The sequence below is a fragment of the Aptenodytes patagonicus genome, chromosome 13 (assembly GCF_965638725.1).
Source record: "Aptenodytes patagonicus chromosome 13, bAptPat1.pri.cur, whole genome shotgun sequence".
NCBI classification, from domain to species: domain Eukaryota; kingdom Metazoa; phylum Chordata; class Aves; order Sphenisciformes; family Spheniscidae; genus Aptenodytes; species Aptenodytes patagonicus.
In genome coordinates this window covers 2875773-2892217 of record NC_134961.1, presented here as the reverse complement: position 1 = coordinate 2892217, position 16445 = coordinate 2875773, and the positions used below count along the sequence as shown (strand labels likewise).

Genomic DNA, 16445 nt, shown 5'->3' with positions numbered 1-16445 from the left:
TGCAGAGAAAAGGAACAGTATTCCTTAGTGAGTAATAGGAACAAAAATATAGAATTTTCAGGACACAATCCTTTGACCCTGAAACAGAAAATTCCCACTCCAGGATAAGTGGCACTAGGAAGACTTACTCTGGGTTTAATTTAATTATGTCAAGAGAAAAAGATGGCCAATACCTGTAGAGCAGAAAGAGATACTCTAAGAGCAGAGGTGGCAAGTCCTGTGCATCAGAGACAGAGGTAATTCTCACCTGAGGAACAGTGATGGTTTGTACAGTAAGGCTGGATGGAAACAGCAAAAAGCCATAAAATCAATATCCCCATAGGTAGACTGTGAAGGAAACAAGGTTTACTGAGAGTTGTTTTCATTAGATCTGCTGTTACCCTGTAGTTGAAAACAGCGGCTTAGTTTCTGGGATCAGTTTCTCTTAATGAGGTTTTTATTTCCCCAAAGCTTATTTACTTTTCCAGGTTACTACGCTTCTCTGTAAACCAGGTCTCCCAAGGAAAGACAATCCCTGAGCAATCACAGATAAAATCCTACTACTTAAAAATGCTTCCCCAACAGAGCAGTAAAAAAAAAAAAAAAAAATCTGCAGCCTTTGGGAAAAAAGCCAGTATGAAAGATTTAAAAAAGAGAAAGGTCAGCAAGCTCTATGAAGGCATTGTCTATGCAGGCAGCATCTGGCAGCAGGCATCCCTTAACCATACCTAGCCTGAACCGACTGCTAATGGACATTTACCCTCTGCTGCTGCAGAGCCACCCTGCTCCATTCTTTCTCTGCAGGGCTGACTCACTCTGCAGCGCACTCACAGGCGCGCAATCTGCCACATTACAGAGGACTATTTACATGCCAGCAGACGCCACCTCTTTTCATCAGGCACTCTACGAGTCTTGTCATTTCATGCTCTGAGGCTGCCTGTTCCCCTCTTCCAAACCAAATACAAAGTCAATCCCTGCCAGATGGGACTGCACTCTGATCTAGCATGCTGTCAGTAAACGAAGGAAAGGGACCAAAAGGTTGGTAATTTTCTGAAAGCCCTGAATCACTTGAGAAATTTGCTGATGCAATAGCATCAGTGAAGGACTCGAAATGTGTGTTTTCACCTGGGAGTCATCAATGAGGATCTAGAGCATCACTGTCAGAAAATGCTTGGCCAAGGCAACATGCTCAGATTGTTAATTTTACTCCTGGCATATTTGCAGGTGCTCAGCGTAAAGCAATCCTCCACCTATGCTTGCTAACCCCAGCTTTTGTTTTATGCTTTGTTCTCCTGATTCGCATGGGTTTATATATTAATGAGAAAGGCTTGATGTTCCAAGGCATAGACCAAAACACCGTTGATGGGATTTTGCCTGCATTTGGTTACATAAGTATCCTGCCTTCTGCAAGGTGTCACCAATGGGATCTTAAGGAGTTCCTATAGACCAGTGCCTTTAAATTGCTTATTCCTCTTAGAGATGAGAGCTACCACCAGCATTTAGTTGCTCTCTTAAATGCGATTTGCTCATCTTCTTTTAAATTGGCAAAAAGCAAGGCTGGCAGCAGGTTTCCCTTAAAGAAGGTAAAACCAGACCTTAAACATATTTACAGCCCCAGCCAGGACCTTCTTCTGTCCTGCTACACAAGCAAAATACAGTCCCTCTCACCAGAACTGCAAGACATACGTGGCATGCTTTCCAGAGAGCCTGAATTTGTGATTCACCCCCTCCAAGCTGCAAGCTCTATCAGACTCTGCACGGAAGTACTTACAATCAGTGCTGAGAGAGAATTATGCTATCGTTTCCATAAATGTTTATAACCCATGGGTAAAGTCTAATTCAGAAGTTGAGAGTCTACTACTTTTGCTGAAGAAAATGATCAACACAATTCAGACCAGGAAATTTTCCCTTACCCTAGGCAATACTTCAGCAGACATCCAGGATTTTCCTTAAATCAGCTTACACCTCTATACAGCCCAAGCAGCACCACTGCTCAGACTGCCATGAAAAAAAACCCTCCCAAAACATGAAACCAGTAGTACAGCCCACCCCAAAGCCAAGCAGCTGACAACCTATTAAATGACTGCAGCCAGATCAGCTTTTTAGCACACAGACTAAACCAATTATTTTGTTAATAATTATCGATGATCAACAATTGTTCAAAGTACACCTTCACAAAGGTCTGAAAATCTGTACTAGCAGAATGATTGGCTCACAGCTGAAGTCTCCTGAATGGTCCGCAGTTTGGAGACCAGCTACCCAGAAGGTGCACAAGGTGCCACCAGGCCTGGTGAATGCTCCTGCCAGGTTAGAAGCTCCAGACATAGCTTCAGTGAATTCCTCGTGCTCTGGCCATAGCTCTTCATAGTACTTAGACCAGACTTGTTTGCTGCACAGGTATACATAAGGTACATGGGCAAAATACATGTACACCACCACCACATCTCCATTCCCAACCAGGCTAACAGAAGAGGTTCTCACAGATCACTCCAGATTCCTCAGCTTAGTTTGATCACAAAGGCATTATCTAGTACTAGGTATCCATGTAATATTAACATTTTGGCTTGAACAAGGTAAAGCTTGACCTGTTCTCCAAACTACACAACTAAGATTAAGGTGATGTACTTCCCAAAGACAATTTGGAACAAGCTCTACATTTGTAACAGTCCAACACCTATTTCCCATTTGAGCTTCAGTGTTGCTTTGCAACACTCATAAATCCTCAGGACAAGAAAAGGTTGCCACAGCATTCACTAGCTGCAAAAGCAGAACTTCTCAGCTCAAACACTCCTGATTTACAAGTTAAAAATAGGATTCTTGAATGAACCCATTTTGTTGATGAGACTATTGTTCAGGTAGTTTAGAGGCAATTGCTGCTAACCATGCAGCTTTCCAACCAGCTAAGTTTCAGCAGAGGCATCACAAGGACAAGCTGCCCAAAGGCTCTTCAGCAGCTCCTACTCCTTGTCACATGCTGAAGCCTGCACCCTTGCTCCCTGACCTTGTCTGCTCAGGCCATGCTGCACAGCCTATTACACAGCATTACCATGTGCCAGAGCAAAGATGTGCTGCTTGATCAGGATGAGCACAGCACTGCAACAGCCTTGCATTCCTGCTCACCATGAGTACTGCCCATGGGCAGCAGTTGGAAACAGCACTGCTACTTGCCTAGGAGAAAAAGGGAATGCTTTAGCAGTGATGACAGCATCACTTCTGCATGGTGCTCAGTCACTTCAAGTGAAGTGACTCCCCGCCTCCGCCCAGAAGGAACCCCTCCTCTTCCTAAAGGAGCAGCAAAAGCATGAAATCAGAGGCAGAGGACTCATTACAGCAATGTAGTGAGGAAGTTTTATTTGGAAACATGGTATAAGTTTGTAACCCAACACTGGGTGCACGACTCTGATGCCGGAGCATACGTGGTTACTACTGAAACACAGGAGTGTTTCGGACAATTGCTGTAATAAAACACGAAATTCTCATACTCCAATACCAGGACACTACAGCAATCTTTAGAATCAAAGTTACATCCAAGGAATTCTCTGCACTTACAATTGACCCAACAGTGTAATCTACCTATATATAAGATTAATATATATAGCATGGGAAATTGAAAATCCTTGCTCCATAGATGTATGAACATGTCAAGTCTTTTATAAATAAACATCCAGTGAAGAGAAAAAATTACATTTCTAGTTCATATTTATACATAAAGTACTAACAGCAATGGGTGGAAAATTGCACACAGGCCACCCCAAGCCATGCAGCAGGCTTGGAGCAGCCCATCCAATTTAATATTGAAGTACACACAGGACAGACAAGTCACTAACATACATTGCGCATTTACAAGAGATCAACTACCAAATTGGGACAACTGTACACATTGGAGAGACCATTTTCATTCTGGAACTTTTTTCAAATGTGGATTTGTTACATCTCTTTACATCATACCGTAATGTTTACTTTGTGGAGAGGATAAGGGCAACAATGAGGCCATAGAGACCCAAGACTTCAGCGAAGATCAAAATCAGGATCATGCCCACAAATAACCTGGGCTGCTGTGCTGTTCCCCGTACACCTGCATCACCCACAATACCAATGGCAAAGCCAGCAGCCAGACCACTGAGGCCCACACTCAAGCCAGCACCCAGCTGAAGAAAGCTCCTGTAGGACAGAGACGAAAAGAGTTTCAGTGGCAAGCAACAGGACACCCAACCCTTCAACTTCAGGCTAGCCTTTTTTTTTTTTTGCTCTCCCCAAAGGAAATAAGAATTAACATTTAAAGATTTAAAGGGAACCTCTTTCCTACAGAAAGAAGTTCTATACTGTTTAGGCAAACATGGTATGTCTCACAAAGCAGATGCTTTCTGAGACTCCTAGCTCTGATTCTTAAAAAAAAAAGTTGGCAACTATGCAAGATCTTTAGCTGATATTCAGGTATGGCTCATACACTAAGCTAAGCTACTGGGCCTGTGAGTTCACATGACCACCAAGCTTGTCTGTAGCCACTTCAGTCAGCTGCAGGCTTAGCATGCTGCCAGAGTTGTACTTACTCCAGCCATGTGGGCTAGCACTTGCAGTAATGCCTGTCCCACCATGCTGTGTAGCCTGTTAATAGCTGCTTTTGTCTCCCACCTTTAGCAACCTTATTATACAGCTATAGCACATCCAGGTGATTAGTAGGTCTCTTGCATTGCAAGAGTTGGACAGGAATGGTCTGGTTTTCCAGGCAGGGGTACCTGAGGAGCAGTCCCTATCAGTATGTGGCTACCTGGTAACTGCAAAGGAGCATTTGTACCTGCTGTTTCTTAGATCATGGTTTATTAGGCCAACCACACTGCTCATCAGCTATAGCTTGTACAGTGACAGATATCTACTCTTTTAGACCTCAGAAGCATTGTTTTATTCTGAGAGGTCTCAATCAAGCCAGTTCCAGCTGTTCTCAAAAGCTAAGAGTAGATTAACTTTCAGACTGTAGCTGGTGTAGAGACCCAATGTATATATAGCTTGAGGATTGATTTACCAGCACATAAAGCAGCAAGCAATATTAATTATTCACTTGCATCTCCCAGGCAACAGGAGAACTATTTAGACAGTCTGATTAGACAGTCTTGGAAAGACCTGTGTATTCCAGGTCTAGAATTTGGCACCATGAACCAAGCTTAGCCTATCCTAATACTGCCTGTACACCGTTTCTTTTAAGCCATAAACCACTGCATTATCTCTAGCAGTGGGATGTCTGATCTGTTAACTAATACAGCAAACTCATCAGGCAGCACTACCACTGAGGCAGGACATTCACTGTCCTGCATTAGGCAGGACAGCTGAAATCCAGTCCATACTCCTAAGCCCAGGTTAGGTGCATGTAGCATTGACAGTCCTTCCAGGGGTCTTGAGCAAAACCCACCCATTCAGCAGCATCAAAACAGTGACAGGACAAACTTAAACAAAACTGACAGATGCAGCAACTTACTTGAATAGTGTGATAGAAGGTGAGAGGGCATTGGCAATGAGGACTGCCACTACTAGGCCATAGATAGCTATAATACCCGCCATGACAACAGGGATGATTGACTTCATGATGAGCTCAGGCCTCATGACAGACATGGCTGCAATACCCGTGCCACTCTTTGCTGTTCCATATGCAGCTCCCAAGGCTGGAAGAGAAAAAAATGCATTAGACATCCCCAAATACCATCTCCTTCACTAAGCTGCAGTATGAGAACAGTTGAGTCAGCACAAGGAAGAACTGTGCAAAACTAACATGGTCACTGACTACTTGGTTTGTCAGTCAGAAATATTCCCCTAAGGGACAAGGAAGTAACCTATCCAGACTCCTAGACCAAGCCAATAAGTAAAAAGGTGCTGTTCAAACAGTACTGATAACAGAATATCCTAAGCCAGCTTCACAGCAAGGTATACTCCCCAGCAGACATTCGTTCCCTGTCTAGGAATGAAAACCCAAGGTCCAAATTTGAGCATGCTACCTTCAGAGTTTGTGCCCTCACAGAGCCCACACTGTGAGGCTCTACTCAGCTGAACTGCAGAGGAAACACAGCAAAGCAGGTCTTGCTACCACAGCACCATGTAACCTGGCTGAAAGCCAGATTTTATAGACACTGAACTTTGAGCCACTTGGGCTGAGTTCTCAGATGCACACAACATTTAACAAGTCACCTCCTGGCAACCTTCATAGGTTTTGTGGAAGAGGCCCCATCTGGCCTATGCTTTGTCCTGGGGTCAAACATGCTGTTTCAGCTTCAGACACATACTGAGACAGCAACAAATTCACATATTATTGCTACACTTCATTCCTTGGAGAAAGGACACCCTCTTCATGTGTCAGTAACCCCACCTGTGAAGGATTCAGGTCCAAACACTTGTTAATCCACAAATTAGAGTATGGCTTGTAGGTTAGAGGACCACAACCACCTTACCACTAAGGTTCACTGATCACCTGTGTAAACACTTGAGCATGCAGATATCAACACAGTAATCCAAAGCTTGGTTTTCAAAGCAGAACATGGGCTTATCTCCAACTAAGAAATGCTAGAATCAAGAGTCCCAAAGCACTACCCCAAAAAGTAACTTCTGCCTTGAAAACTTTGTATTAGTCTCACACAAAAGCTTCCACAAATACCCCATTCTTTGATTCTGAAGTACTTGGAAAGACCCTTTTCTTTCCAGCCTTGCTCTGGAGTACTCTAGGAACTCCTTAACTCTGGACTGCACTCACCATCACCCAAGAGATGATGTGCAGGTCCGCAGCCATCCAGGACTAAGTCCTTGAAGCAGCACTGCAAGGTATGTGGAAGGGCAGGTAGTCTTTTTCAGATACCATCAGGTTGATATTCAAAGGTAACATTCCTATTTAGCATGAAAATGCTCGTCTGCTCTACAAGGCCACTAGGAGAGTATTAAAGCCATGGGGATTTCAAATCTTTGTACTGTTCAGAGACCTACTTTTTGAGTTTGCTCCACTCACTTAAAAACTAAGGTTTCTACAGGGGAGAGCTGCTTGTTCCACAAAGATCTGTAGCTGCCTCTTACACCAGCATCCAAGTGTGAGATGCACACCTTGCCTAAAAGAGTTGCTGGGAGGTATTCAAAGGGTTTAGGATATGTGCTTTCCTGCTTCTCACTTAGCATTTACATAAAGCCTATCTTTGAACAGTCAAGAACTAAGCAGTGATCCTCCTGGCTTTGCACTAAGAAAGCTCAGTAGATTAATAAGGGTAGCACCACTGCACCAACAACAGACTCGCTATCAGAAGGAAGTTCAGTTTTAGTCACAAGAACTTGAAGGGAAAGCCTCAATATCAACTACAAATTAGTTCTGTACTAGCAAAGCTCATGAACCTCTTGTAACCTGGATCCTCTTTTTGTTAGTCTTGACTGTCACTAAATGAGACCAACATAAAGGGCTGTTCAGTGTGATTCAGAACTAGAATCCAGCTTAGCTGGAAGCCTGAGCCAAGAGCAGAAGACAAGGTTTACCTGCAAATGTAAGCTGAGCCTGGAAACTAGCACACAGACTTAGCTAGCAGTATCAGCAATGGTACTGTTTAAGGGTCTAGCCCCTAGGAAGTCTAGAAAGAAATCACTAACTTGAATTAGAAACCTTTTCTGTTGGATGAAGCATCTTCTAAGGACTGGAAGTAAGTGGAATCAAGATTCAGGCTATCTAGACTTCTAGACTGGCTATAGCATTTAGCAGAAACCACTTCTCTCGTTTGGAATCGCTTATAAACCTCTCCAGAAATGCTGAGGCTCACGAGGGAAGTTCACTTTTTAAAATTAGATTAGTCATTACTTCCTCCAAGTCTGAAGTTACTTAAAGGTGTTGCAATTAATGCAGTGATGGATTACAGAAGCTGATTTTGTAATCCCATTTACAGAAAGCCAGCCTGCTTAAGCTTTTGGGGAGGGGCAGATCAGCACAAGTTTGTCAATTCTCAGTTGTTAAATCCCATTTCTAGGGAATAGGCAAGAGCTTATGCCTTGAACTTGGTCTAGACACATTAACAAATAAAGTCTACATGTACTCTGTGGCAGCTAGTTGTAACATTACATTTTTAGATGTCACTGAAGATCTATTACACTCCCACTGCTGGACAGTCACAGCTGCTAAACACACCACTTCAGAGCTTGGCACATCTGCTCCCAATGAAGTCTTTATCAGCATCCTGACCAACAGGCTTACAGTGGAGTCCCCCACAGCTGCATCTCCAGTATCTTACAAGGCAGCTTGTCTTACTGCTCTTCACTAGCCTGAGAAGTTCTCCTTGCACCTTTGACAATACCCCAATATTACAGTCCAGGTGGCAAAGATGATATCCACTTCCCACCATGACACAGCCATCTAATGGCACAGCTATTCAGTTATGGGCCATTTGGCACTTAGGTCAATCCTCCTGCACATCTTGACCTGTACCTCTTCCTCTTGGCAGCTGTGAACATTTGAAGCACATATGCTTCACATGCTACATTTAAATACCTCTGATGAGGTGGAAGGACATGTTTTCCAAAATCATCTCAGTGAACAGGGTTTGAAGAGATCTATGTAGAAGACAGTGAAAATGGAACAAGAGCTGTACCATTGTTACACACCAAGACTCCATATATTTGCTTCAGATCATACAGCTCCATCACCTCTAACATACAGACCAATTAAGCTGCAACACTAACCCTTTAAAGCACACAAACATAGCTATCAAAACATTTACCTGGCAGCTGGAGAAGCACTTTGCCTACCTAGCTTTACTGCAGAAGGACACCATTCTGGTCTGTGTGTATGGAACTGTGCCATTTATAAGTTCAATGGTGTTATAATACAGAGAAGTTACTTCACACATCATTCAAGACCACCTACTTCCAGTAAGCCTGTTTCAAAGGTTAACTTGATTTTGAAATACTTCCAAGGAGTAACTCCTTGAACTCACAAGCCAGAGTTGATTTTGCTCCTGGGAGCAAAACACACTCCCACAGGGCTGTGGATATGCTGCCTGGCACCTTGCCATAGCTGTTACTTTCTATTAGTTAAAAGTTGTAGCAGAGGTAGTATAGCTGTGCAGCTCCAAGATGAAGTATGAACTAGAAAGTAACTTGCCATATAGGCAATAGCTTCAGTAAGGACTGAAGACTAGTTGTAGTCTTGCCACTGCCAGAGCTTTGCCTCTGATATTCACTGTCAGTACTCGAGCAGCCTGCTGTTTAGATCAAGTGCTAGTCCAAGTATTAGGACCAATCTTTTGTAGCTATAGTTACAGTGCTCAGTAAGGTCATGCACCAAGAATGTTAATCTTGCAGCTAAGTTAGCTGCAAGTCACCTCATGCAACACTCCCTCAATACAGAAAGAGGCTATTACCAAAAGCCTTGCATCAGTTCTGCAAAGCTCTGCAGACAGATACACACCTACGGACAGTGACCACTTTCAGGAGCCTTCAAGCCAGGGAACCATTTGCATAGATGCAGTTTCAGCAGTTGCAATACATTCAGACATGCTCAGCCCAAGAATACGAGGTTCAGAACCAGCCACAAACACTCCAGCAGCATTTGGTCCAGAGCCAGTGACTCCTCCTATGTCCTACCACACAGAAGCAGGTTTTCACACTGCAATGTGTGAAAGATTTCCAGAGCACTAATAGGCAGAGTTTCCCTGCATTAGGAAGCAAGCTCATAACACAAGTCAAACTTTCAATTGAGATACCATGGGTTACTATCACAGCAAGTCTGAAAGACCATTCTGGATGAGTACTTACATCTGGAGCCTTTTATAATTAATCCATTATCAAATGGGCTGCCCTCTACAGTAGGTAGGCTTCCCTTGAACCAGACAGCAGGCATCAATTCACCTCAATGCCTGTTCATCCTTGAGCAGGTTGTTCTTAAGTCACTGGAAAACCATTAGAGGTGATACCCAGGTCAAGTACAGTCCTTGCTTTGCCATGCCAGAAACCTAGGCATTTTCAAAGAAACAGGCTTCTTCCCACTGGTATTCTAAGGGCCCTCCCACACCACCACATTTAACACAAACACAGCTCTACCTCAGATTACTGTAATGGATACTTCATGGCTGCCTTGGAAAAACCCTGTTGCTATGTCCAGTTGCATCTCCACAGAAGAGACAGCCACGTTAGTGGAACTGTATCCAGCACCTATGCAAATTCAGATCACACTGACTGAAGACTGGCTATAGCCAGTGATAACTGGAGGGGTAAACAGATAAGCTGCCCTACAGGAAGTTGTAGACTTCGAAAAATCTTTAGTGAGTCACCTGTTATAAGATTAGGGACAGCATGCTTTTTGTTCTTCCCTAATGTTATGGGAGGCTGTGGGGATTTCAAACAAGCCTAGCACTGTCTGCTTACAGCATTATCAAAAACCTGCAAGGCTAGCAGGCCATTTACTCTTGTTCAGTAAATTTGAGAACTTAAAAGTCTACCAGCTTCTCAAGAAGCTGCTGCAACAGCAGCAGTCCAAAGAAAAAAAAGGAGTTAGCAGTCAACAGTCCAAGTAGCTGGAAGTGCTGCAATTGGTAGTCTGGATTGTCTGATGTAGCACACAAAGCCAATTTTTTTTTTTAAGGTATGGTAAGGCTGACACTTTACACCAGAGTACAGGCTTGCTCTTCTGCAAGCAGCAAAGTCCAGTCACTTGTTATTTATCATCATATAAGCTCCCCTGCAACCTTAAGAGATGACTCATTTCACAGAGTGGGTGGACAACTGCACTCCAGGTACTGACTGGCAGAGTAGTTTGTTATACCAGTTAGCAGGAGCCCTTTTCATCTAGTTGGTCTAACAGCAGCTTACACCACTCACCAGCAGGCATCCACAGCTAAACTGACTCATTTCTGAAGCGTGGGAAAGCCAAGGTCATCTGACTGCATCCAGCAGACACTCCCGTGGCCAGACTAGCCTGACTTGAAGCCTCAAGCTCACAAGATTCACAGTCTGAAGGAAGCAAGTTCAGCAAGTTATACCTTACTGTTTGGTGAGGACAGCAAGCAGGTGGAAGCATGTACTTCTGTGAAACCATTGTTTCAAGCATCACAGAACAGCCTGATCAGGCTGGAAAGTTTTTCAGCTTGCATCTGCTGCTTGAATCAGTCAGGCTCTGGACAGATGGAAGAGGCTAGTTTTAGGAAGGGAAAAAAGGAAGTTGACTAAGAGGTCCCAAGGCAGCTGGCATTCATCTCCACTGCTGCTCCGAATGTTCTCAGAGGGGAAGCACCTACAGACTTTGTAGTCTACAGTGACTTCAGGGTAAGACAGGAGTCCCATCAGGTACACCTGGAAGCCACAATACAAGCAGCAGCATATCTGCTTGAGCCAAGTTTTGTAGAGCCAATGGTTTATCCTGATGCTCGATCTGGTTTTCAGGTGATCCCAAGACTAGCATTTACTGAGTGGAAATGATGCCCTTGTTGAGATGTTTTCCCTTAATTTAACTGAGCTGTAGAAATACTGCCTATCTGGTTTACTTCTGTTACAATACTTGTGTCTTAGTAGTCCACTAATTTACCTGCTATTAAGGATGAATGCTTAAGCTAGTCTCTCTACTGTAGACAGGGCAGTAGCTCAAACATCTAACCCACTGAGTTCTTCTGCCTGTGCCACAATGCCTTTGAAGTACTCTTTAATGATTTGGAACAGAAGACTACCTTGAGCTGCACTCTGTTTGCCATTTCATTTTTACCTGCAAGCTACAGCTAAGAAGTCTGCAAGCTCCTCTTAGGATGAGGTCTACAGCTCCTTACTGAGAAGCAAGCAGCTCTCCTCTGTACCACCTTCCCACCCCTCAAGAGACAGTATTTCAGGAAGCACAGGTGCCTTCAAGGCTGCAAGTTGTTTATAGTCATGATGCCTTCTAGAATCAGACTACACAGGGCTGTCAGCTGCATCAAGCTAGATGTTCTGAGCCAGCAATTTCACCATGGAAGTCCCTTAATAGCTAACCAACTGCTACAATATCTGCAGCCCTAGTTTAAAATACAAAGCACTATTTCATTGGCTCTGGAGCAACAATGAGAATACACAGGACTAACCTTAACACTGCTGGCTAGAGTTCTCTTCATTAGCAGTCTTCCAGATGTTTGATAATGAAGCAGTATTGAAGGCACTGAATGCCCATCCAGAGTGCAGGTCTAAGTAAAACTCCTTACCACATTATGGAGGCCACAGTGGGGTGCACCTGGGAAATCACGCTTTTCAACAGAGCATCAGCAAGCATGGAATCAGACAGCTTTGCCCAATACCATGCTTTTCCATTTTGGCATGCTGAATTCGCATGGAAAAGCCACATTAATTTGATCACTCAACAGCACCTGACACTGAGCCAGCCACATGTTTTACACATAGAAAATAAAGGAACTTTAGCTATCAGAACAAGTTGTAATCAGCAAATGAATAAGCAGGCTCGAAGATAGCCAAGGTCATAGCAGCCTGCTTTAGTCTTTCTAGCTGCCATCAGTACTAGCTGACCAGAACAAGTTCTGCTATCTACCATCAGCAGTTAATGTTCAAACATCAAACAGTACTGCATAAAGTCGCTTGTTTTCACATCAAACTAGCCTGGACAGTATAGAACTTGAACATGTTTACTAGAAACAGGTCTCAGAACTACAAGCTCCACAAGAATCTGATCTTTAGATACAGCATGAGTCAGACATGATCACTGCACTAATTAACACTGATCTAGGACAGTTTTAGATAGTTCCCTATTAGGAGAGCTACATGACACTGCAAGTTTTAGTTTATCCTATGTTGATGCCTCTGCCATATTGCCGTAAAAATCCAAGCTGCTCCACTAAAAAAGGAGTTCAGCCATGTTCACAACTAAGAAATAATTTTGCATCAGCAGTATCTATGACCTGTTGTTCCAGTGACTGAACCCATCAGATGTGCTTAGGCCCTAGCAAGAGACTAAGTGCATGGCTCAGACCTGCTGGTATTAGGACCATCTGACAGATTCTGCACCAAGGACCAGTCATGTACCAGCAGCAACATGACAGTTACCAAACCTTCATCAATACAGCTTAAGCACTCACTTTGAATTACCTAACTCAAACCTTCCCCTTTAACTCGCAATCCCACAGTACCATGCTATCAAACCCACAGCTTCTAGGAAATGCTTCACTTCTAGTTTAGACATGCCGAGCAACACTTTGAATTCCTATTAAAATGCTGACTCAAGTTTGCATCCCTCACTGATGTTTCCACTGAAGCAAGCTTGCATATCACAAAACCAGTGTCTAAAAGGCCATACAACCATGTTCTTTTGCTTCCGAGTTCAATTTTGGAAGAGGAATCCAATGACTCCTTCCTCAGGAAAAAAGCTCAGTGTTTAGGACCTTAATCACTGCTATTTTGCAAAAGGCAGTCATCTACTGACTTTTTCAAGAAGTAACTAGGTCTTAAGCCTATTCCTCCATTATCTTCATTAGCCAAGAGGCAGGTAGGTCAGTAGTCCCAACATCAGCTCCTGCAGCATTCCAGCCATGCTGTTCTCAGGGAAGTCCTGAACCTGCCAGGACCTGTCAAGTGCAGGTACAATGTTTTAACTCCAAGGTGGCAGGCCATTAATTGCCCTCAGCACAGGACATCTGCATCCCACCACTGGGTACAAACTGAGCAAGACTAAACACAGCCAGTCAGGCTTTTTTTTTTGCAAAGATTAAAGCCATGAACATGGGTGGTATGAAACCAGTCAATGGTGCCAACACCAGCATGGCTAGACAGCTTCCTCTCAAACACTAGTTTTAATCCACTGTCTACTTAGCTATTTACAGTTTAATCTACCACACTAATCAATCAAGAGCAGCTTCCACAAATTCGCCTTGCAGACCTAGCTACCATCTCAGAGGCTACTTTAACAAGACTCCAAGCACATGAACAGCTATATGCAACTCCAGCTACAGCCAATTCAATACTTGAGTGTTTTGATTCCTCAACTGGGAGCCAAATCAGGTGGCAGATGAAGACAAGTCAGTATGCTCATGCATGTGGAGGCACTGGCTAAGTCTTCAGAAGAGAAAGCCAGACTGATTCCTAATTCTTGTATTCCTGGTTACTGTTAACACTTGCATTTAAAAAAAAAACTAGCTGAAGCCCTCCCACATCACACCCCAAACAGAATGGCAGGTCTGCACCTTATCAGGAAACAGTAAATGCTCAGTCAGGAACAGCAGTCATTTTCTGCAGAAGGTTTATTCAGGCTCCAAGAGAGGGACAAGGCATCATATGATGGTCTTTCTAGTGTAAAACAGCATTTATAACATAAACGTTCATCAACATGGAGAGCGACACTGCTGAATGACCCAATTTACTCCATACTGAACCTCAATGACTTAAGATGCAGCTGGATGGCCACTAGGGAAGAGCTTCCCTTTTCCAGTATTTCATGCCGCTCCCATTTTAAAGGGAAGTTCAGGAGCCTATCAGTTCCTTTTAATGTCATTAACATCTTTAAAGCCGACTTCACTCCTAAAATGCTTGCATATTTAGGTTTCAACCCCATTAAAAATTGGTCTTGCATTATCCAAGGAATGTTTTAAAAAGCAACTTTGTCCTATTTACAGCAGAAGTGCTGCACCCAGCCCCAGGAGAGCCAGACCAACCCTCCCTGCCGGGAGAGCCCGCAAAGGCTGACTCCTGCGTTAGACCGGGGCAGACTCCATACCGAAATCGCCGGAGCTCCGAGGAAGCCCCGGAGGGAAGCCAGGCGCGGCGGCAGGCACGACAGCCTCCCGCAGCACATGCTGAGGCGCACGTTAGTAGAGCCGGGACTAGGGGCTGCGGTGACACCGGGTTTCTGGCCGACAAGTCACCCCCCCCCCGTACCGGCAGGTCAGCCCGGACGCGCGGCGAACCAGGGGGCAGGGAAGGGGCTCCCCTCGGCGGGGCGCGGAGGAGGGAGGCACGGCCGCCCCCGCGGGGCCGGCCCGGGCGGCAGCGCCGCCGCAGTCACGTGGAGCGGGGGCTCCGCCGGCGGCGCGCTCCGCGGTGACGTCACCCGCGCAGACCCCCTCCGCAGCGCCCCGGTAGCCCGGATGGAGCTGGGGGGGAGGGACGGGGGGGGCCATCCCCGGGCCCGGGGCCGCCCCCGCGGCCAGGCCGGGAGGACGCCCCGTCCAGCCGGGCACCAGGCCCGCCACCGGGGATCCCACCCCGCCGAGGGAGGGGGAAGACGGGAAAAGGGCTGCCGCACCCCCCCAACCCCCCCCCCCCGCGTCCCCAGCGAAGCCGCTCCCCCGGCGCTAGGGCGGCGAGCCAGACCGTGCTCCCCCCACCCCCCGGGGGGCCGGACGGGTGCTCACCGCTGAAGACCATGGCAGCCGAGGCACCCATCACGGCGAAGAAGGAGGCGTACTCGGGGCTGGCGCCGGACGACATGGCTGCGCGGGCCGGGCCGGGCCGGGGCGAGGCGAGGCGCCGCTGGGAGCGGGAGCGCGAGAGGGCGCGGGGGGGAGGCGGGAGGCTCCGCCGCGGCGCCGGTCCTCCGCAGGCAGCGCTCGGCCACAAAATGGCGGAGGCGAGGAAGGCGCGGGCGGGGCGGGGCGGGGAGGGAAGGGAGGAAGGGAGACGGGGCGGAGGCCGGCTGCGGGCAGCGCGAGGGAGGGGGCGGGAGAGGGAGGGCGGCGGCGCGGAGCTCCGTCCCGGCGGGAGTGCGCGGCGGCCCGGGCGCTGCGCCCTAAATACTGCCTCCGCAGGACAAAATGGCGGCGGCCCGCCCGTCACGTGATCCGCGCCCACCGGCCCCGCCCGCCCGCCCCGCCCTCGGCCGCCACCACGCGCGCGCGACCGGGGGGCGCCCGCCCGCCGCCCCTTCCCCCCGCCCCCGATTCCCCGCTCCCACGACGGGTCTCGCCCCCGAGGACGAGCCGAGCCCGCTCCTCCTCCGCGCCCCGTGCTGCGAGCGGGGCGCTTGGCCGCGCCGGCCCCGGCCCCGGCTCCGCTCCCCTCCACTCGCTCTCCCCTCCCCTCCGCGCGGGTGGTTCAGTCCTGCCCGGCGGCCGCGTCCCGCTGAGCGTGATTCAGCGCTCATTAGCATAAGGGGCGTGTCCAGGGCGCGCCCACGCGGCGGCGGGTCCTCCCCGGGCCGGGGGCGCCGGGGCCGGGGCCGGGACGTGTCCCCAGCTCGGTGTCCTCCTCGGCGCCTCCTGTGCCGCGTGCCATCCTCCCCGGGCCGTGTCCCCTCTGCCGCGTCCCCGGTGCCGCGTCCCCCATGCCGTGTCCCCTGTCTCCCGTGCCGCCTCGCCCATGGCGCATCCCGTGCGCCGTGTCCTGTGTCCCCCGTCCCACGTGCCGCGTCCCCGGTGCCGCTTCCTGTGGTCCCTCTCCCGTGCGCCGCGTCCCCGGTGCCACATCCCCCGTGGCGTCTGCCGGGTGCCACGTCCCCTGTGCCCTGTCTACGTGTTGTGCCCCGTGTACCCCGTCCCCCGTGCAGGGCCCTGTCCCCTGCGCTG

At 47.5% G+C, this 16445-nt stretch overlaps 1 protein-coding gene across 1 annotated transcript; it reads right to left on the bottom strand.

Moving 5' to 3' along the window:
- Window positions 1-3309: 3309 nt before the first annotated feature.
- ATP6V0C (ATPase H+ transporting V0 subunit c) lies at window positions 3310-15549 on the bottom strand. Its single transcript, XM_076350677.1, has 3 exons — window positions 15297-15549; window positions 5450-5633; window positions 3310-4140 (listed from the first exon to the last, which is right to left on the bottom strand). The coding sequence occupies exons 1-3, from the start codon at window positions 15370-15372 to the stop codon at window positions 3936-3938; spliced, it is 465 nt and encodes a 154-aa protein (XP_076206792.1). The 5' UTR covers window positions 15373-15549; the 3' UTR covers window positions 3310-3935.
- Window positions 15550-16445: the final 896 nt, after the last annotated feature.